Consider the following 22,754-nt stretch of genomic DNA (forward strand, 5'->3'; position numbering starts at 1 on the left):
TCTTCTGGTGCAGTCTCTCCTGTGCTTTCAGCTGGTCCTTCTCCTTCTTTTGCCGGACATTAAATTCAGCTGTAGCACACGTCTGAAGCTTTCTCTGAGAGGTTTTCTCTTGGTCCAATCTCAAAGCTTCTTTCGCGTTTGACTCCATCTCCTCATCTAACCTGCTTTCTGCTGCTTGAAGGACTTTTTGTTCTCGTCTCTTCATCTCAGCCATGGCCAGGTTCTCCTGATCGAGGTGAGACCTTAAAACCACCCTGTTGAACTGACGAGAACTTCTTCTCGACTGTTCCTCAGGCTGGTTGGCCTCCTGCATCTCTTGCCTCTGGCGTTCCTCAAACAGTTTGAGGTTTTCTGCAGCATCACTGAGGTCCTGATGAACATACTGCTGGAGATGTTTCTGGTCCACAGCACTCTGCTCTGCGGTCCTCACCGCAGCCTTCTGCTCGTCCCTCTCCAGCTTACGGAGCTGAGCACGTTTCTCAGCCGCCAAAGAAACATTGAAGTTATGGAGTTTGACATTCTCCTCCCTGATCTTCTCAGTCTCTGCAGTTTCTTTGGCTTTGAACAACCTGTCAGCGTCCTTCTGAGCCTGAAGCCAGTCCAGAGTGCTCTGCTGTGCAGCCTTTTCCTCCTGCTCCTTCTCCAGTTTCTTGCTGTGTCTGTGGGCAGAGAAGGCCTGAAGTGACGCAGCCTCTTTCTCCTCCTTCTCCTTCTGCTGCTTTACCCATTCAGCCTCTCTCTTGGCCACGTCCTTGGCAAGCCTCAGTTCCTCGCTCAGAGCCTCGGCGGCAGCCTTCTCCTTCTTTGAGGCTGCAAGCTTTTCCCTAACAATATTTTTAGGTACCTGGCGCTTCCTGGACCTTTCAGCCTCTTCAGCTTTTCTTTTCAGCATCTGTTCTTCCTTTTCCAGCTGAATACGTTTGGCTTTCTGGTCCTCAGCCATCAAAGCCTGTTCCTCTGCCGCTTTGTTGAGGTTTCTTCTGGAAATGTCCTCAGCCCTGTCTTTAAGAGTCGTCCTCCTCAACTCTTTCTTCTGTTTTTCTGCCTGCCTCTTTTGTTCCTGGGCATACCGATCATCGAGGGCCCTGAGCTTTTCTCCTTCCCTCTTCTGCTGCAGTCTCTCCTGTGCTTTCAGCTGGTCCTTCTCCTTCTTTTGCCGGACATTAAATTCAGCTGTAGCACACGTCTGAAGCTTTCTCTGAGAGGTTTTCTCTTGGTCCAACCTCAAAGCTTCTTTCGCGTTTGACTGCATCTCCTCATCTAACCTGTTTTCTGCTGCTTGAAGGACTTTTTGTTCTCGTCTCTTCATCTCAGCCATGGCCAGGTTCTCCTGATCGAGGTGAGACCTTAAAACCACCCTGTTGAACTTACAAGAACTTCTTCTCGACTGTTCCTCAGGCTGGTTGGCCTCCTGCATCTCTTGCCTCTGGCGTTCCTCAAACAGTTTGAGGTTTTCTGCAGCATCACTGAGGTCCTGAAGAACATACTGCTGGAGATGTTTCTGGTCCACAGCACTCTGCTCTGCGGTCCTCACCGCAGCCTTACGCTCGTCCCTCTCCAGCGTATGGAGCTGAGCACGTTTCTCAGCCGCCAAAGAAACATTGAAGTTATGGAGTTTGATATTCTCCTCCCTGATCTTCTCAGTCTCTGCTGTTTCTTTGGCTTTGAACAACCTGTCAGCGTCCTTCTGAGCCTGAAGCCAGTCCAGAGTGCTCTGCTGTGCAGCCTTTTCCTCCTGCTCCTTCTCCAGTTTCTTGCTGTGTCTGTGGGCAGAGAAGGCCTGAAGTGACGCAGCCTCTTTCTCCTCCTTCTCCTTCTGCTGCTTTACCCATTCAGCCTCTCTCTTGGCCACGTCCTTGGCAAGCCTCAGTTCCTCGCGCAGAGCCTCGGCGGCAGCCTTCTCCTTCTTTGAGGCCGCAAGCTTTTCCCTAACAATATTTTTAGGTACCTGGCGCTTCCTGGACCTTTCAGCCTCTTCAGCTTTTCTTTTCAGCATCTGTTCTTCCTTTTCCAGCTGAATACGTTTGGCTTTCTGGTCCTCAGCCATCAAAGCCTGTTCCTCTGCCGCTTTGTTGAGGTTTCTTCTGGAAATGTCCTCAGCCCTGTCTTTAAGAGTCGTCCTCCTCAACTCTTTCTTCTGTTTTTCTGCCTGCCTCTTTTGTTCCTGGGCATACCGATCATCGAGGGCCCTGAGCTTTTCTCCTTCCCTCTTCTGGTGCAGTCTCTCCTGTGCTTTCAGCTGGTCCTTCTCCTTCTTTTGCCGGACATTAAATTCAGCTGTAGCACAGGTCTGAAGCTTTCTCTGAGAGGTTTTCTCTTGGTCCAACCTCAAAGCTTCTTTCGCGTTTGACTCCATCTCCTCATCTAGCCTGCTTTCTGCTGCTTGAAGGACTTTTTGTTCTCGTCTCTTCATCTCAGCCATGGCCAGGTTCTCCTGATCGAGGTGAGACCTTAAAACCACCCTGTTGAACTTACGAGACTGTTCCTCAGGCTGGTTGGCCTCCTGCATCCTCTGCCGCGCCTTGAGAAGTTTATTCTGTGGTCGCGGTTTAAGATGCATGATGTTTTTGCTCACCTCCTGCCTGACCAACACCTCTGCCTCTTTGGGATTTCTGAACATTGATGGCAGTTTGACATATTCAGCCCGGGTTACTTTTGCTGCAGCCATTTCTAATTGTTGTCACTGTGGTATGTTAGTTGTTACTCTAACCTCCAACCTAACTGGACTCGTGTTAACCCTGATAGAGACAAACTAATCCTGATCCAAGAGTCTGGCTACATATATAAGATTCCAGATCAAGCAGCGATGATGTCAGCATGACATCATCATGTCTTGCTTTGATTTGGGCTCTTTCATCTTGGTTCTATGACATCATCACATGACATCATCATGTCTTGCTTTGATCTTGGTTCTATGATATCATCATCACATGGCACATGACATCATCACATTCCGTCCCTTATTTGTTTTGTTATTTTTTAATTATTTAAATAATTTGTATTTATTTAATTTTATTTAATATTCCCTGATCCTCCCTGTTTTCACAGCCAGCCTGAGTGAACACAGGCTGGCTGTGGAAACAGGGAGGACCAGGAAGAGCTGCTCCCTGCAGAGCAGAGGCTGGGCTGCCACTGCAGCCTCAGTCAGCCTGAGACAGAGCTACACTTCCACACCAAATGTCAAAAATATGAACTAATTAGAGAAACATATTTCCAAAAATTTGAATTCGTCAAAAAGGTTTTTTAAAATGGTCAGATGAGGAAAAACTGCCGTTCCTCCTCGGGGAAGAGTCACAGAGCTCTAGATTAGATTAGCAGCAGTCTATGTTTCTGCCTGTCACACACTGAGGGACAGCCAGTGACACACAGCTGTTGGTTGTTTTGTTTTTATTTTTCTTCTTTTTTTGCTGGGACAGTTAGATTGTATAAATTATATATTGATTGTAATTCAATGATTGTAAATATTGCTTTCTTTTATTGTTATTAGTTTTTCTTTTCTTTTAAAATGAGTAATAGAATTATAATAATTTATTGTAAATATTGCTTTCCTTACCTTGTTATCTTTTTTTCTGATGCTTGCTTTGGCAATATATACATTGTTACCGTTATATACCGTCCACAACGCCTGTCCACAACAACTGTCCACAACGCCTGTCCACAAGTCTGTCCACAACAACCGTCCACAACGCCTGTCCACAACAACTGTCCACAACAACCGTCCACAACAACTGTCCACAACACCTGTCCACAACACCTGTCCACAACGCCTGTCCACAACGCCTGTCCTCAACAACTGTCCACAACACCTGTCCACAACACCTGTCCACAACAACTGTCCACAACGCCTGTCCTCAACAACTGTCCACAACACCTGTCCACAACACCTGTCCACAACTCCTGTCCACAACAACTGTCCACAACACCTGTCCACAACGCCTGTCCACAACTCCTGTCCACAACAACTGTCCACAACGCCTGTCCACAAGTCTGTCCACAACAACTGCCACCACGCCTGTCCACAACAACTGTCCACAACAACTGTCAACGACTCCTGTCCACAACGCCTGTCCACAACAACCGTCCACAACGCCTGTCCACAAGTCTGTCCACAACAACTGTCAACAACTCCTGTCCACAACGCCTGTCCACAAGCCTGTCCACAACAACTGTCCATAACTGTCAACAACGCCTGTCCACAACAACTGTCCACAACGAGTGTCCACAACTGTCCACAACACCTGTCCACAACACCTTTCAACAACGCCTGTCCACAACAACTGCCACCACGCCTGTCTACAACTGTCCACAACAACAACTGTCAACAACACCTGTCCAGAACAACTGTCCACAACAACTGCCACCACGCCTGTCCACAACTGTCCACAACTGTCAACAACAACTTCCAACAATGTCTGTCCACAACTGTCAACAACAACTGTCCACAACAACTGTCAAAGCCTGTCCAAAACAACTGTCTAAGTATAAATATAAGTTATATGTTATTTTACTGTTCTTTTACTATAAAGAAATGTGAAAATAAAAATCCATCACATACATATACATACATACACATATATATACACACATATATACATATATACAAATATATATACATATATACACACACACACACACACACACACATATGTGTATATGTATCCACATATATGTATATATATACACACACACACACACACACACATGAGTGTGTGTGTGTGTGCTTCAGTAAGAGTAGCAGCGTAGGCTGCAGCTCTGCAGCTTTTATAAACTAATGTGTGTTTTTAATGACTCATTGAAGGGTTCGGAGTATTAAAACGCTGTCGGGGCCGATCTGTTTCACTGAGTAGGAGGACGCAGGGTTAAATTAGCAACTGATGCATAGAAACGCACAAAAGCTAAAATGCTAATGAGCTCCTTTACTCCACCGTCACAGATGGTCCAACGTTAATATTCACAGATTTTCTGCTGGCAGTCTGTTCCCTGTCACAGGTTCAATAAAAAAACAGATCTGCTGTTACTGAGTTTAGGCAAAATCATTTTATGGACAATCTGGTCTATTAATTAACTTAACTATCAAAGTTTAATTATTTGTGAAATTATGACTTTTCTGTTGTAAAGTTTGATAATTAATATGAATCTACCATGAAACACTGGCATTAGCTCTTTCATTCATAACTTGTACTGTATATGTTGTTTTCAATAAGTGTGTAGTAAAGCTATACTTTCATTCATATATATATATATATATATACACACACACACAGAGAGACACACACACACTGCAGACATGAAGTCAGTCTTGCCTCTAACTGAAAAATGTTTCAGGTAAAATACATTTGTGTTGAAAAAAGTTTTCATTGAAGTTCAAAAACTTTTGTGTCAAATTCAAAAGTTTAAAAAGCGAGTGATAAATATGGAGTCAAAAGAAAAACTTCTGGATCTGCAAATTACTTTTATAAACATAAACATTTATTTTAAAAAAAATTGTGGCAGAGTTGATGGTTTTGCACTCTGCACATGCTTAATACATGTCTGATCACTTAGAAAATGAGTTGGAAAATAGGTAAATACATGGTGAAAATGAGCATATCTATTAGATCAAATAATCATCTAGTGATATTCTCAACAGATTTAAATGATTCTTTGACCCAGAAAATGTAGATTTTGACACCAAAATTGACCTTCTGAGTGGTGTGGAAGATATATTGGTTCTCATAGATTTTATATGGCTGCCATCACAAATTGAAACTTATGGTGATAGAGAAGAGAGCATGTGGGGAAAAATGTGGAGCTTTTGAGCAGCGTGTCGTTTATTTAGCTATAAAGTCAACCTCTCTGTTTTCATTTGAGCTTCTCATGGCTTCGTATGGGCGCCGGGCAGGCAGCGTGTGAACACACTCCCACTCTCCTGACCCTGTGATCTGAATGATATGTACATGTGTGTGTGTGTGTTTGTGTTTGTGTGTGTGTGTGTGTGTGTGTGTGTGTGTGTACAGTCCTTGAATAACAAGTTACTTAGCAACAAGCAGAAAATGAGAATGAAGTTTAAATAAAATGAGCCAGTTTTTACCATATTTCATAAAAATGCAGTGATTTTTATGCTGCGTCTACTGTGGAAACTGTTCACATTATTAATAAAGTTAATTAGCCTGTTAAAACAAACTACATTTAATAAGAAGAAGCTAGAGATAGATCTCACTGATAACATTAACCCCAGAACCAGTCAATAAATATGTCAGTATTTAATAAATGTGTCAGACTGAAGATATCTGAGGCCATTGAAACATTAATGAATATAATATCAGCAGACATCTGAAACAGCTCCAGTGTTTTTACTTTAACTGCCTGTCTGCACATCTGACTGAAATAATTCAAATCGGATCATTTTCATTTAGGAACCTGCTGCCGTTAAAGCTTTAAAGAGGCTGTTTTGTTCCAGAAAATAAATTGAATGATCATATTTAAGTCATTCAGTGAGAGAAATGCCAAACATTTGCAGTTTTCTGCTTTAAAATGTACCCGTTTTCAGTGTGAATCAGCAGCTATGTTTAGCCTCACGCCTCCAGAAAACCTTTTGATTTGTGTCGAGATGATTGACGCACTGTGAGCTGCTGACGGGTCAAAGGTCACCGGCGGCTTCAGTCTGCAGCGTTTACAGGAAGCGAAGCAGCTCGACCTGCAGATGAACTGTCAGAGATGAACCCTGAGTGGGCCGAAACATCAGGCTCTTATTCTTCATCGAGAGACGGATATTCACTAATATTAGAGCTTTTAAAGCATGTGGGTCCTTTAATCCGACTGCAAGGACAACAAACTACATTCATTAGTTCCTCTCTATGTTGTTATCACTGAACCAACTGGAGATCTGGGTGGTGAAGAAGGTCTGAAACCTCTAAAGACCTGAAAACAAGATCAAGCAGAGCAGTTTCATGTCCTCTACAAACAACTTGATGTTTAAAATCTGCTCTAAATCACTTTAAATCAACAGCAAAGGACGGGAAAGTTTCTGCTTCTACTCAGCTCACATCTCCAGTTCAACATGTCATGTAATCAAGCAAATCAAATCAATCAAATCAATTTTATTTATATAACCCAAAATCACAACTCACAGATTTGCCTCAAAGGGCTTTACAGACTGTACATGGTACGACTCCCCCTGTCCTTAGACCCTGTGTAAGCACTTTAAGGCTAACAGTTAGCTCTGTAGCAGTACAGTGTGTATGTGCTAACAGGCTAACAGTTAGCTCTGTAGCAGTACAGTGTGTATGTGCTAACAGTTAGCTCTGTAGCAGTACAGTGTGTATGTGCTAACAGGCTAACAGTTAGCTCTGTAGCAGTACAGTGTGTATGTGCTAACAGTTAGCTCTGTAGCAGTACAGTGTGTATGTGCTAACAGGCTAACAGTTAGCTCTGTAGCAGTACAGTGTGTATGTGCTAACAGGCTAACAGTTAGCTCTGTAGCAGTACAGTGTGTATGTGCTAACAGTTAGCTCTGTAGCAGTACAGTGTGTATGTGCTAACAGGCTAACAGTTAGCTCTGTAGCAGTACAGTGTGTATGTGCTAACAGGCTAACAGTTAGCTCTGTAGCAGTACAGTGTGTATGTGCTAACAGTTAGCTCTGTAGCAGTACAGTGTGTATGTGCTAACAGGCTAACAGTTAGCTCTGTAGCAGTACAGTGTGTATGTGCTAACAGGCTAACAGTTAGCTATGTAGCAGTACAGTGTGTATGGGCTAACAGGCTAACAGTTAGCTATGTAGCAGTACAGTGTGTATGTGCTAACAGTTAGCTCTGTAGCAGTACAGTGTGTATGTGCTAACAGGCTAACAGTTAGCTCTGTAGCAGTACAGTGTGTATGTGCTAACAGGCTAACAGTTAGCTCTGTAGCAGTACAGTGTGTATGTGCTAACAGTTAGCTCTGTAGCAGTACAGTGTGTATGTGCTAACAGTTAGCTATGTAGCAGTACAGTGTGTATGGGCTAACAGGCTAACAGTTAGCTCTGTAGCAGTACAGTGTGTATGGGCTAACAGGCTAACAGTTAGCTCTGTAGCAGTACAGTGTGTATGTGCTAACAGGCTAACAGTTAGCTCTGTAGCAGTACAGTGTGTATGTGCTAACAGTTAGCTCTGTAGCAGTACAGTGTGTATGTGCTGCTGCTGCAGGAGGTGTTAGTTTAGCAGTTAGTTTTGTTTACAACAAGCACCAGACACTAAAAACTGTTCCTGTTGTTTGTTTAAAAGTAGTGCAGTAAAAATACAGACGTTTTCCCTAACACGATGAATAATCGTGATAATAATCGTCATTACAATATTGATCAAAATAATCGTGATTATCATTTCGGCCATAGTCGTGCAGCCCTAATATTTATATTATAATATTTAGCTGCACTAAAACACAGGTGTAGTGAGTTTAGAGGCATTTCTGCTCCGCTCCGGGCTGAAACCTGCAAACACCAAATCTCTCTCTCTGATTATCCTTTAAACTGCACAGGAAACACAAAGAAAAGTTACTGTCTCTGTAGTGACAACAACAACAAATCAATGATGAACTTGAGCACAAACAAGCTTTGACTCATTGAACCAGCACATAATGCTGCTAATTAGCCAATAAAAACACATCTGTATGCATCTATATTAAAAGCTTACATGAGTGTTACTGAATCTGTGAGTTCACACCATTAGTTGTGCAGAAAGAATAAAATAAAGTCTCCTGAGCTCCGGCAGCCTTGTGCTGCTAAACTCTCATGTTTCTCCAGAGGCTGCAGCAGCTTTAGAAGCTGGATTACTGAGCGCAGATTTATGACACAATAAAACCACTCACAGCCTCAGAAATAATGTTCTCTTGACTGGTGAGCTGCTGTTTGAGCCTCGAAAGTTCCTCTAAAGGCAACAAGAAAAGAGTTTTCTCTGCATAAATTAGGAGATTATTCCTCCTGCTGCAGCAGATTAAAGAGCTGCTCCTCTTCCTGTCTGCAGCTTTGCATGAAGTGATTTAACCTCAGAGCTTTATTCTCTGAATATTATCCATAAAACATGAAGAGGTCACTACATACATAAAGGCACTTTGATCTGCCATGTGGTTGATGTGTGGAGGATCTTATTTTCAGTTCTTAGTTGTTTTTTATCAGAAAGTTTCCAAGCAGCATCACAGATAAAAAAAAAGAGGTCAAATATTAAAATACACCATTTAAAGTTTCAGTGATTCACACACGATGTCATACATTTATCAATATGTGTAAAACTCTTTATGTTCACTGTAAAAATGATCTGTTTAATTTACTGTAAAATACCAGCAGCTGTGGTTGACAGAACTTCACCGTAAATAATACAGTGAGTGGTTTTTCTACTGTGGATTTAAATGTAAATATCAGCAAAAACTGTCATTTAGACTGAATATTCCCGTTATTTTAGGGTAATTGTGTCATTCATTCACACATCATTGTATTTCTCCATTTATATTTTTACAGTAAAACTGTGCGTATCTTCCAGTTTATGACAGTAAAAGTAAAAGTGTTGTGCTATTCTTTGATTTACGGTAATTAAAAGTGTCTACTACGGTGATATACAATTAAATTTTACGCCATATTTCTGATGTAATTTGACATTTATTTCTAACAACCAACAGGGGGCAAAAAGTATTACCATTTAAATCTCTTTATTTTATTTGTAAACCTTGTTATTGTTGTGTATTTGATTTGACTCCTCCTAGGCTTTTGTTTGTTTGTTGTTTTTTATTTTTCTACGATCATTCTGTTCTTTCGTGTTGATTTGAAGCATAAATTACCATGCATCTTCTTTGTTTTTGTATGTGAATGAAAGGGGAAAAAACCCAATAAAGAGAAAAAAAACATTTCTAAAGTCTCGGGGCATTAAGATTTAAATCAACAGCCCACTGAAAGGCAGTTTTACATTAATTTAAGCATGAGTTAATAAGGCTTTTTAATTGAGTCAACATATTGATATATGATTAATAATCAGATTAGGGCTGCAACTAACGATTATTTTCATTCTCGGACGTCTTCAAATCTCTTGTTTTGTCCACAAACCAAAGAGATATCCAGTTTATTGTCATAAAGGAACAAAGAAACCAGAAATATTCACAGTGAAGAAGCTGAAATCAGAGAATTTGGACTCACTGTCTTTAAAGAAACTGCTCAAACCAATTATTGGATTAGTAAAATAGTTGAAGATTAATTTAATAATCGATTATTGTTTGATTAATGTAATAAATGTTGCAGCTGTAGTGTCTGGTTTAAAGGCTGCTGACAGTGTGAAAGCTGAAATAAATAAAGTTTGAGTTTTACCTTCGAGTCTTTGACCGTCTGACACTCGATCTGATGAGACACGGACGCCGTCTGGTTCATCTTTCCTCTCCGATCACCTTCAATCCTCAAACTTTGTGTTGTGGATCACAAAGTGAAGCTGCAGAGCTGCTGATTCTCCGTCTGCCTGCTGATAAACACTCCCTCTCTCTCCTCTCTTCCTCCTCTTCTTCGTCTTCGTCTTGTTGCTGAGTGGAGCGAGCTGATCAGCTGACAGACGCTTCACACAGCAGCATGTTCCACACTTTCCTCCCACATACCAACACGTTTCACAATCAGGATGCAAATCTGCTGCAGGCGAACAAACCTGGAGAGCTGAAGAGTCTCAGAGCAGGAGGAGGAAACATGTTTCTGATGTTTGAGCCTCAGAAACCATCAGAAACCATCAGAAACCATCAGAAACCACCAGAAACCTTCAGAAACCATCAGAAACCATCAGAAACCACCAGAAACCTTCAGAAACCATCAGAAACCATCAGAAACCTTCAGAAACCTTCAGAAACCATCAAAAACCATCAGTAACCACCAGAAACCATCAGAAACCATCAGAAACTACCAGAAACCAACGGAAACCTTCAGAAACCACCAGAAACCATCAGAAACCATCAGAAACCATCAGAAACCACCAGAAACATTCAGAAACCATCAGAAACATTCAGAAACCATCAGAGACCACCAGAAATCATCAGAAACCATCAGAGACCACCAGAAATCATCAGAAACCACCAGAAACCAACGGAAACCTTCAGAAACCACCAGAAACCTTCAGAAACCACCAGAAACCACCAGAAACCATCAGAAACCACCAGAAACATTCAGAAACCATCAGAAACATTCAGAAACCATCAGAGACCACCAGAAATCATCAGAAACCACCAGAAACCACCAGAAACCACCAGAAACCATCAGAGACCACCAGAAACCATCAGAAGCCACCAGAAACTTGAGGATCCTCCGTCAGCCGGTTCTGGTTTCCTGCAACCATCAGAGGAGAGTTTGTTTACAGACGAATAAAATCTTTAAAGTGCAGAAATCATCCTGTGGTGAAGCACCAGAAGCTCTCTTGATGCACATTATCATATCGGATTATAATCACTGATGCATTAATGTTCATTTAACTGATCATATGTGAGCAAACAGCTGCTGGGATCAATAACGCACCATCATCATTTCCTGGTTGGTTTATTAATCTAATGATCAGCTGTTAGAATAAACTAGAGGATGTAGAGGAACATTAAATAATAAGAGAGAAAATGTCTCAGAAGGAAAATTCTATCTAATGCTGATTAATCCTCTTTGATCAGATAACTTTTATTAAAGCGCCATAACAAGAAAAACTTTAAACTTTATCCAGTCTTCTGTTTGATGTTCCGAGGTCACGTAACACCAAAGATATGATCATTTTAATTTGATAATACAGAAATATTTATTCAAGAGTAAAAGTAGGATGGGACGAGGCAAAAATGGAAAAAAGGCTCTAATCATCCAACACTGTCCCTATAAATAAACATGTTTTATGGTCATTTTTTATGTATAGTTTTATTATATTTGAATTTTACCTTCATATGTTCATATTTGCAACCTATGTTTACATTTTTCAGGTCTGAAACAGTTCATTGAGCATGTTGGTGGTTTTTATTGTCATAAATAGTAAAATTTTATTTCAGATTTCATGATTTTTGTGTATTTTTTGGGCTCAATGTGTTAATAAAGTGCGTTCAAGTGAAAAAATAATAGTCAGATCATGTTGAAGTTGTGCTGAGAAAATACCAAATACCAAACATGAGTATAGTAAATATTATGTGGAATATAAAGAGAAAATATGCTCAGAGGGTTAATGATGCAACCAGTTTATACTGATATATAAATAAAAACATAATATAATAAACATTCTGCTTTACTTTGCTGATATTTAGAGAGAAGTCTTTATTGTTTTATTAGAATAAAGCAGATTTAGTTGGTGCAGCCTCAGACTTTAAAACTTCGGCTCATTAAATATTAATGTTCATATTTCATGCCCTCCATATATTTTCCATATTTATTGTTGAGTTGATCGCTTCCATCGAGCACTTTAACATCAGAAAACTCTCTCCGCTCGCTTTCTATCGATCTCCAATATTCTATTTCCAGGTTTTATTGATTAATGTTCAGCTGAGTCTTTATGTTTAACATGTAGAAACAACAACAAGTTTATAAACTTTATAGAGTTTTAAATGAGTCTTAACATTTTGTTTCTTATATTTCTTTAATCCTTCTTCTCTCCTCAGGAATATTTGGACATTTCTCTCTTTTTTCCATGTGTTGATCATTTTGCTGTGTTCCAGCTTGAGGCATGACATTTTGCAGGAACTTTTCTTTTTAGTAATATTTTTTAATCCTTTGTTTTTAACCCTTCCATGTCTTTTATCCTCATCGGTGCATTTTAACCCTCTGGTGACCCTCGTACACACTAAAACTGATATTAAATCACCAAACATCAATATTTGTTTATGATTATTTTCATTAATCTCTTAAACAACTTCAGACTTGTTCAAAACTACCAAACATTAAATCATTTTCAGACAAAATTTTCATCCAAAAGATGAATTTAAAGTGATTTAATGTTTGGTAGTTTTGAACAAGTTGTTTGAGATTTACGGAAAAAAGTCTGAAAAAAATATTGATGTCTGTTGATTTAATAGTATAATAATAAACAAATAAAAAGTAATAAATTTGAGGAGGACATAAACGGTTAAATTAGAGCCAAAAACTATGATTCAGATGATATTTGCATCAGTTTATAGTTATTTATTTAAGTTAATTTATACAACAAGTGGAATAGTTTGTATTTAAATTAAATTATTATTTCATTATGATGAATTTCTGCCCTATAATAACATTCAAAACAAGAAAATAAAGACAATAACTGAGGCGTTTTTAACATAAACAGACGATGGGAATCAGTGATATTAAAGTATTTTACTGTAACAGATTTATCACCATCAGATTATAACTTATAATTATTATTATTATAAGTAATTGATTATAACTTCACTGATCCTGATATTTACAGTTTGTTTTCTTTAGCCCATCATTATATCTGTTATAATTATTAATTATTAAAACTAAGCCAACCTCGGCTCGTATTCACAAAGACACAGCAACTAAAAGGATAAATAACACAGGTTGCAGTTAATAAATACACTAAGAAATGATCCAAGGAGCCTGTAAATGTGACACTAATATAAATATAAAGGTATTATACTCAATAAAAATACTGAATATCATCATGATGACTATTTGAGTTGACAACATCAAACTTCATTAGTAGAACTCCAACAGGAATCTTTGTGTAAAATATCCATTTATAAATTAAGTTTACTTCTTCAAAATAAATTAATATTTGACTCACAGATTACATGGTTTAAATATTTGTAATAAGTGTAAAATCAGTCAGTAAAACACAATTTTTAAGTAAATCATAAGCAAATTTGCAGTTATATCCTACAAATGTTTTCAATTACACTGTAAAAAGAAATCTCTTTAATTTACGGTAAAATACCGGCAGCTGTGGTTGCCAGAACTTCACCGTAAGAAATACAGTGAGCGTATGTAAATGTAAATATCAGCAAAAAAACTGTAATTTATACTGAATAATCCCATTACTTTCAGGATAATTGTGTCATCATGGTATTTCTCCATTCATTTTACATGAAAATTGTTTATTTTTGCAGCACAACTGTGTGTTTTCTACAGTTTATGACAGGAGAATTTAAAGTTTTATGCTATTCTTTGATTAACAGTAATTAAAAGTATCTACTACGGTGATGTACAATGTTCCATTTTACGACCTATTTCTGATGCAATTTGACAGTTTTACTGTAATTTCTACAAACATTTTTTACATTGTATATTTACTCAGTTTGTTTAGTGATTTCTACTCAGTTTTCCATATACTTAACATAATATTTCAGTTACATTTACTCAGTTTATGTGGTAATTGAGCCAATGAGTCGATTCATTCAGACGTAATTGAAAATATCTCTTACATTTACTCATTACTCATGTTTTGTTTAACCGATTTGAATATTTTTAAGTGTAAAAGTGTTGCAGTGTCTGAATGAAGTACTATGCAGTATTATGTTGAGTTCTTGCCTGCTGAGGTTCTGGAGGGAGGTGCTGCTGTGGTTCTCCTGGTCCTCCTCCTCGTTTCTCCCTGAGACTGGTTTCAGGTGTTTAAAAAGGTCGACATATAAAGTTGTGGTGGGAAACAAGAACAGGTTCCAGTCTTCTGTCTTCTTCAGTCTTTCCCCCTAAAACCAGAATGATTCTGCAGCTGGTTGTTGATTGGTTCATTTCCAGCTGCAGATTGTTGACTGATTGACAAGAGCATCAGGGTCCTTTTCTCCCCTGGAAACAGCCTGCTTATATATATTTATACACATAATATGTGTGTATATATATATATATATATATATAGTGTATGTTTGAGGTGCGCCCCCTGCTGGAGGTTTTCAGTCACTGCAGGCAGCAGAGGAAATCTTTAATTTAATAAAAGTTATTAGAACATTTATGTTGTATTTAAATATTAATTACTGACATGAAACAACCTATAATTACTTCATATTTTAAAGTAAAAAATGCATCAAAAATGTTTGATTATTATGGGAATATATCTGTAAATTCCTTTATTTTATCGTTTAATATATATATAGTGTATATATACTGCCCCGCCCCCTTAGCTTGGCCACGCCCCCTTTGGTATCATTTCTCTTAAATCAAGTTGTTTAAGCACAACATTTAAACAATCAAACTGTTGTCGTCCCAGCACAGAAACTGACTGAAGGATGAGACACGAGACGTTTTAGGAGACAAAATTAATTTATATCTTTCTGGGCTTACAGGAACACAAAGACAATCCATAAGAAAATATGTGTAAAAATGGAGAGGGTAAAATATGTGGACAGTTTGTACAGAACTCAGAGTATTTCTCCTCCGTTTGTCACTGATGAACTTCTGATGACCTTCAGGCTCCGGCGTCCGTCTGACAGGCCGAGTATCTGTAGCTGTACAGCTTGTTGTCTGCTCCGCCGCTCAGCATCAGCTGCAGGACACAATCAACAGCACATTTAGGTTTTATTAGAGGACTAAAAAAAGACACAACATGACCAAAGAATACACAACATGACCAAAAAATACACAACATGACCAAAGAATACACAAAATTACTAAAAAAAGACACAACATGACCAAAAAATACACAAAATGACTAAAAAATACACAAAATGACTAAAAAAAGACACAACATGACCAAAAAATACACAAAATGACTAAAAAAAGACACAACATGACCAAAAAATACACAAAATGACCAGAAAAAGACACAAAATGACCGAAAAATACACAAAATGACTAAAAAAGACACAGAATGGCTAAAAAAAGACACAAAATGACCGAAAAATACACAAAATGACTAAAAAAAGACACAAAATGACTATAAAAAGACACAAAATGAGACGACAAAATGACCAAAAAAACCCCACAGAAGACACAAAATGGCAAAAGACAAAATAACTAAAAAAAGACAACAAAAGACACAAAATGACTTAAAAAAAAAGACAAGAAAAAAAGTCACATTAACGTCAAGCATCGAGTCCGTCTGTGCAGAATCTTCTCCAGTAGATTATCCTTTTATTTATCTACAATAAACTGATTATATTAAATAATATTTTCTCACCCCGTTTTCTGTCCAGTCCACACAGAAGACTTTGTCCTCGTGAGCTGCGAGGTCGTAGAGAGGAGCCTTACAGCTGAGACAACAACAGAGACACGTTAGTTTATTCACACAAGAAGAAGAAGAAGAAGAAGAAGAAGAAGAAGAAGAAGAAGAAGAAGAAGAAGAAGAAGAAGAAGAAGAAGAAGAAGAAGAAATAGAGACTTAAAGAGTTAGTGGGGGAGTTAACAGACGACTGGATGCAGTCAAACTCTTTCTGAGCTGCTGAGAGTCAAATTAAGTCTAAAAGAAGCAGAAATAAAGAAGTTCTGCTGTTTAGATCCTGATGAATCTCTAAATACAACCAACAGCGACAGCTGCAGAAGCATTTGGGTCCATTCATTTCAATACAAAATGAGAAAACTTGTCACTTGATTTATTAGCTCAGAAATGTTTTTTATGGTCTCAATCACTAGTAAACAATCTGATGTCAATAGTTCTAATAATGGCCCCATTTAGAAGAAGTAGAAGATAAAGAATTGTATGATTTGGGGCGGGGCTACCTTTGATTGACAGGTCACTGACAAGGCGAGCCGTCACCAGGAGAGAAGCAGAGCAATGTGTATCCACGGCAACGTGTCAATAAAGATATAATATATATAATATATATATAACGTTATATAAGGAGGTTTAGCGGTTTGGTCTCATAACTTTGACCCTTTGACTGTATTTTGACTTAATGACGTATTATCTGAAGGTTTTGTTCATTAAATGTCTTGTTCAGCGTTTGTTGGAGTCGCTGCTCAGTTTACTGTCAGTAAGACGTCAAAGCTCCAGGTGACTCACGCTGACGACGTCTATTAATTATATAAAGTCTGTGGTTAATATAAACTTTAATGGTTCCACAGTAGTAGAAGCTGGAGATCTTCATCCTTTAATTGATCTGCATGTTTCTAAATGACCTGATCTATCAGCCCTGGTTCTGTTCTGATCAGAGTCATTGATGAGCATTATGAAGTGATGTAACAGTGTCAGTGTGATCCAGACCTTCTGGTGTCCCACAGCTTCACCAGGTTGTCCAGCGAGCCGGAGACCAGCTGGTGCTCGTGTGACGGCGCCCACTTCACGGCCGTCACCCAGCCGGAGTGTGATGTCAGAGACAGCAGCACCAGGGAGCCGTCTGAGGGGACGGGGACAGGAGACAAAAACAGGGACGGACATGAGACAAAAACAGGGACAGACATGAGACAAAAACAGGGACGGACATGAGACAAAAACAGGGACGGACATGAGACAAAAACAGGGACGGACATGAGACAAAAACAGGGACGGACATGAGACAAAAACAGGGACGGACATGAGACAAAAACAGGGACGGACATGAGACAAAAACAGGGACGGGGACAGGAGACAAAAACAGGGACGGACATGAGACAAAAACAGGGACGGACATGAGACAAAAACAGGGACGGGGACAGGAGACAAAAACAGGGACGGACATGAGACAAAAACAGGGACGGACATGAGACAAAAACAGGGACGGACATGAAACAACAAGACAAAAACAGACTGTTACTGCACAGACACTCACCTGAAACACTTCATCAATATTTAGATTTATAGATTGATTTTTATCACTTCTACCTCGTTACTTTAACTTGTTTTGTATTATGTAGAAGTTTCTTTGAATCTCAGAGCTTCTACCTCAATTTGTGTAATGAAAATAAAGATATTCAGATGCAGACTAAACGTTCAGCATTCTGTGGCCTGCAGCAGCCTGTAGCAGCAGCCTGTAGCAGCCTGCAGCAGCCTGTAGCAGCAGCCTGCAGCAGCCTGTAGCAGCAGCCTGCAGCAGCAGCAGCCTGTAGCCTGTAGCAGCCTGTAGCAGCCTGCAGCAGCCTGCAGCAGCCTGCAGCAGCAGCCTGTAGCAGCCTGTAGCAGCCTGCAGCAGCCTGCAGCAGCCTGTAGCAGCCTGCAGCAGCCTGCAGCAGCCTGTAGCAGCCTGTAGCAGCAGCCTGTAGCAGCAGCCTGTAGCAGCCTGTAGCAGCCTGTAGCAGCAGCCTGCAGCAGCCTGTAGCAGCAGCCTGCAGCAGCCTGTAGCAGCCTGTAGCAGCCTGTAGCAGCAGCCTGTAGCAGCAGCCTGTAGCAGCAGCCTGTAGCAGCAGCCTGCAGCAGCCTGTAGCAGCAGCCTGTAGCAGCCTGCAGCAGCCTGCAGCAGCCTGTAGCAGCAGCCTGCAGCAGCCTGTAGCAGCAGCCTGCAGCAGCATGTAGCAGCCTGCAGCAGCCTGTAGCAGCCTGTAGCAGCCTGTAGCAGCCTGCAGCAGCCTGTAGCAGCCTGCAGCAGCCTGTAGCAGCCTGTAGCAGCCTGCAGCAGCAGCCTGTAGCAGCAGCCTGTAGCAGCAGCCTGCAGCAGCCTGTAGCAGCAGCCTGCAGCAGCCTGCAGCAGCAGCCTGCAGCAGCCTGTAGCAGCAGCCTGCAGCAGCAGCCTGTAGCAGCAGCCTGCAGCAGCCTGTAGCAGCCTGTAGCAGCCTGTAGCAGCAGCCTGCAGCAGCCTGTAGCAGCCTGTAGCAGCAGCCTGTAGCAGCCTGTAGCAGCCTGTAGCAGCAGCCTGCAGCAGCCTGTAGCAGCAGCCTGCAGCAGCAGCCTGTAGCAGCAGCCTGTAGCAGCCTGTAGCAGCAGCCTGCAGCAGCCTGTAGCAGCAGCCTGTAGCAGCCTGTAGCAGCAGCCTGTAGCAGCAGCCTGCAGCAGCCTGTAGCAGCAGCCTGCAGCAGCAGCCTGTAGCAGCAGCCTGTAGCAGCCTGTAGCAGCAGCCTGCAGCAGCCTGTAGCAGCAGCCTGTAGCAGCCTGTAGCAGCCTGTAGCAGCCTGTAGCAGCCTGTAGCAGCAGCCTGTAGCAGCAGCCTGCAGCAGCCTGCAGCAGCCTGCAGCAGCCTGCAGCAGCAGCCTGTAGCAGCAGCCTGTAGCAGCCTGTAGCAGCAGCCTGCAGCAGCCTGTAGCAGCAGCCTGCAGCAGCAGCCTGTAGCAGCCTGTAGCAGCAGCCTGTAGCAGCCTGCAGCAGCCTGTAGCAGCAGCCTGTAGCAGCAGCAGCCTGTAGCAGCAGCCTGTAGCAGCCTGTAGCAGCCTGTAGCAGCAGCCTGTAGCAGCAGCAGCCTGTAGCAGCCTGCAGCAGCAGCCTGTAGTAGCCTGTAGCAGCCTGTAGCAGCATCGTAGTCTGGGTGGGTACCTTTGGTGCGAGGGTCCCACAGCCTGATGTGTCTGTCGGTGCTTCCTGAGGCGAGCCGGCGGCACAGAGGAGAGTAGGAGATGCAGTTGAACACTTTGCTGCCCGTCTGTGGAGAACAAACATCAGGAACTTTAACACGGTTCTCTTCTACAGAACTTCATGTTTCACCGACTTCTGCAGGTCTACATTCCTTTAAAGTCCCAGTGAAACTAAAACTAAACTCATCTCTTCATGCTGTGTTAACGGCTCATTTATGTCTGTTGTGTGTCTCCTGTGTGTCTGTTGTGTGTCTGTTGTGTCTCCTGTGTGTCTCCTGTGTGTCTCCTGTGTGTCTGTTGTGTCTCCTGTGTGTCTCCTGTGTGTCTCCTGTGTGTCTGTTGTGTGTCTCCTGTGTGTCTGTTGTGTGTCTCCTGTGTGTCTCCTGTGTGTCTCCTGTGTGTCTGTTGTGTGTCTCCTGTGTGTCTGTTGTGTGTCTGTGTGTCTGTTGTGTGTCTGTTGTGTGTCTGTTGTGTGTCTCCTACCAGTGTGGTCTTTGTCTCTCCCGTCTCCACGTCCCAGACTCGGACCGTGTGGTCCCATGATGCACTGCAGAGCTCCTCCCCGTCGCTCCACAGCACCGAGGACACGGCCTCGTTGTGTCCCGACAGCGTCATCAGAGGAGTCTGTCGCCATGGAGACAGTTACACATCACTTCCTGTATGATCTATACATTAATAATGTCTCACTCTTTAGTTCCTATATGATCTATACATCAATAATGTCTCACTCTTTAGTTCCTATATGATCTATACATCAATAATGTCTCACTCTTTAGTTCCTATATGATCTATACATTAATAATGTCTCACTCTTTAGTTTCTATATGATCTATACGTTAATAAAGTCTCACTCTTTAGTTCCTATATGATCTATACATTAATAATGTCTCACTCTTTAGTTTCTATATGATCTATACATTAATAATGTCTCACTCTTTAGTTTCTATATGATCTATACATTAATAATGTCTCACTCTTTAGTTTCTATATGATCTATACATTAATAATGTCTCACTCTTTAGTTTCTATATGATCTATACATTAATAATGTCTCACTCTTTAGTTTCTATATGATCTATACATTAATAATGTCTCTCTTTAGTTTCTATATGATCTATACATTAATAATGTCTCACTCTTTAGTTCCTATATGATCTATACATTAATAATGTCTCACTCTTTAGTTTCTATATGATCTATACATTAATAATGTCTCACTCTTTAGTTCCTATATGATCTATACATCAATAATGTCTCACTCTTTAGTTCCTATATGATCTATACATTAATAATGTCTCACTCTTTAGTTTCTATATGATCTATACGTTAATAAAGTCTCACTCTTTAGTTCCTATATGATCTATACGTTAATAATGTCTCACTCTTTAGTTTCTATATGATCTATACATTAATAATGTCTCACTCTTTAGTTCTTATATGATCTATACATTAATAATGTCTCACTCTTTAGTTCCTATATGATCTATACATTAATAATGTCTCACTCTTTAGTTCCTATATGATCTATACATTAATAATGTCTCACTCTTTAGTTTCTATATGATCTATACATTAATAATGTCTCACTCTTTAGTTTCTATATGATCTATACATTAATAATGTCTCACTCTTTAGTTCCTATATGATCTATACATTAATAATGTCTCACTCTTTAGTTTCTATATGATCTATACATTAATAATGTCTCACTCTTTAGTTTCTATATGATCTATACATTAATAATGTCTCACTCTTTAGTTTCTATATGATCTATACATTAATAATGTCTCACTCTTTAGTTTCTATATGATCTATACATTAATAATGTCTCACTCTTTAGTTCCTATATGATCTATACATTAATAATGTCTCACTCTTTAGTTCCTATATGATCTATACATTAATAATGTCTCACTCTTTAGTTTCTATATGATCTATACATTAATAATGTCTCACTCTTTAGTTTCTATATGATCTATACATTAATAATGTCTCACTCTTTAGTTTCTATATGATCTATACATTAATAATGTCTCACTCTTTAGTTTCTATATGATCTAGACATTAATAATGTCTCACTCTTTAGTTCCTATATGATCTATACATTAATAATGTCTCACTCTTTAGTTCCTATATGATCTATACATTAATAATGTCTCACTCTTTAGTTTCTATATGATCTATACATTAATAATGTCTCACTCTTTAGTTCCTATATGATCTAGACATTAATAATGTCTCACTCTTTAGTTCCTATATGATCTAGACATTAATAATGTCTCACTCTTTAGTTCCTATATGATCTATACATTAATAATGTCTCACTCTTTAGTTCCTATATGATCTATACATTAATAATGTCTCACTCTTTAGTTCCTATATGATCTATACATTAATAATGTCTCACTCTTTAGTTCCTATATGATCTATACATTAATAATGTCTCACTCTGGTGAGGCCGAGCTGCTGCGTCTTCTGTTTTTTCCTCGGTCGGTCCACAGATTCTTCGACCTCGTCCGCCTCGTCTGACGGCACTGAAGGAACATAATCAATATATTTATAATCTATAAGATACAATAATTTATATTAATGCATGTTTTAGAACATGTTTCTATCAGTTTATTGTCTGAATAAACCAGGAATGTTCTGATAGATACTAATATAGAAAGAAACAAGTCAAAAATCAGCAGCATGAATAGAAACATACAAACAGTATGTTTGCTTGTTTAAAGAGGAATAATCACCAATATATTAACTAACTGTGTACATTAAACACAAGATTATGTTGAAAATTCAGATCCTAGAGAAGAGGGAACATATAATAATAATAATTATTATTATGATGATTATTACCTGCAGACCAGATCTTCAGCATCTTGTCCCAGGAGCCGCTGCAGAACTGAGAGACAAACACAAAGCAGGAAGACTTTATTATCACATCTAAGTTCTTATAACGAAAAACTAACAAATAAAACTAACTAATTTACTGTTAAATCATCTCTGATATTAGGAAGTATGTTCCTGTAAATGTATTAATTAATATTAATGAGATGCATCTGCAGAAAAATTAACCTTTTCTGACAAACACGAAACGTTCTAACAGATTAAAACTCAAAAGTTTTCTTCTGATTCTTCTGCAGCGACGTGTTTCTGACCAGATCTAGTTAGCCACTAAACCCAGAGACTGTTCAATGTGTCTCCGTCCCTCCTGTCCCCCGTGTCCCCGTACCCTGGTCCCTCCTGTCCCCCGTGTCCCCGTACCCTGGTCCCCCCTGTCCCCGTACCCCCCCTGTCCCCGTACCCCCCCTGTCCCTGTACCCTGGTCCCCCCTGTCCCCGTACCCCCCCTGTCCCCGTACCCCTCCTGTCCCCGTACCCTGGTCCCCCCTGTCCCCGTACCCCTCCTGTCCCCGTACCCTGGTCCCCCCTGTCCCCGTACCCCTCCTGTCCCCGTACCCTGGTCCCCCCTGTCCCCGTACCC

General features: G+C 40.3%; 2 protein-coding genes across 3 annotated transcripts in view; both read right to left on the minus strand.

Moving 5' to 3' along the window:
* LOC131962688 (inactive dipeptidyl peptidase 10-like) overlaps positions 1–10,440 on the minus strand; it is a 70,425-nt gene extending 59,985 nt beyond the window's left edge. For both annotated transcript variants that reach the window (XM_059327680.1, XM_059327678.1), the window contains exon 1: positions 10,305–10,440. In XM_059327680.1, coding sequence (XP_059183663.1) covers positions 10,305–10,364 — 60 coding nt within the window. In that variant the 5' untranslated portion in view covers positions 10,365–10,440. The remainder of the gene's footprint in view (positions 1–10,304) is intronic.
* A 4,723-nt stretch (positions 10,441–15,163) lies between these two features.
* wdr12 (WD repeat domain 12) overlaps positions 15,164–22,754 on the minus strand; it is an 11,500-nt gene continuing 3,909 nt past the window's right edge. The window contains exons 7-13 of the mRNA XM_059327975.1: positions 22,128–22,173; positions 21,723–21,808; positions 19,758–19,898; positions 19,237–19,342; positions 17,062–17,194; positions 16,039–16,111; positions 15,164–15,405 (exon numbers count right to left, since the gene is read on the minus strand). Coding sequence (XP_059183958.1) covers positions 15,328–15,405; positions 16,039–16,111; positions 17,062–17,194; positions 19,237–19,342; positions 19,758–19,898; positions 21,723–21,808; positions 22,128–22,173 — 663 coding nt within the window. The 3' untranslated portion in view covers positions 15,164–15,327. The remainder of the gene's footprint in view (positions 15,406–16,038; positions 16,112–17,061; positions 17,195–19,236; positions 19,343–19,757; positions 19,899–21,722; positions 21,809–22,127; positions 22,174–22,754) is intronic.

Source organism: Centropristis striata, chromosome 24 (genome assembly GCF_030273125.1).
Source record: "Centropristis striata isolate RG_2023a ecotype Rhode Island chromosome 24, C.striata_1.0, whole genome shotgun sequence".
In the NCBI taxonomy this organism is placed as follows: Eukaryota; Metazoa; Chordata; class Actinopteri; order Perciformes; family Serranidae; genus Centropristis; species Centropristis striata.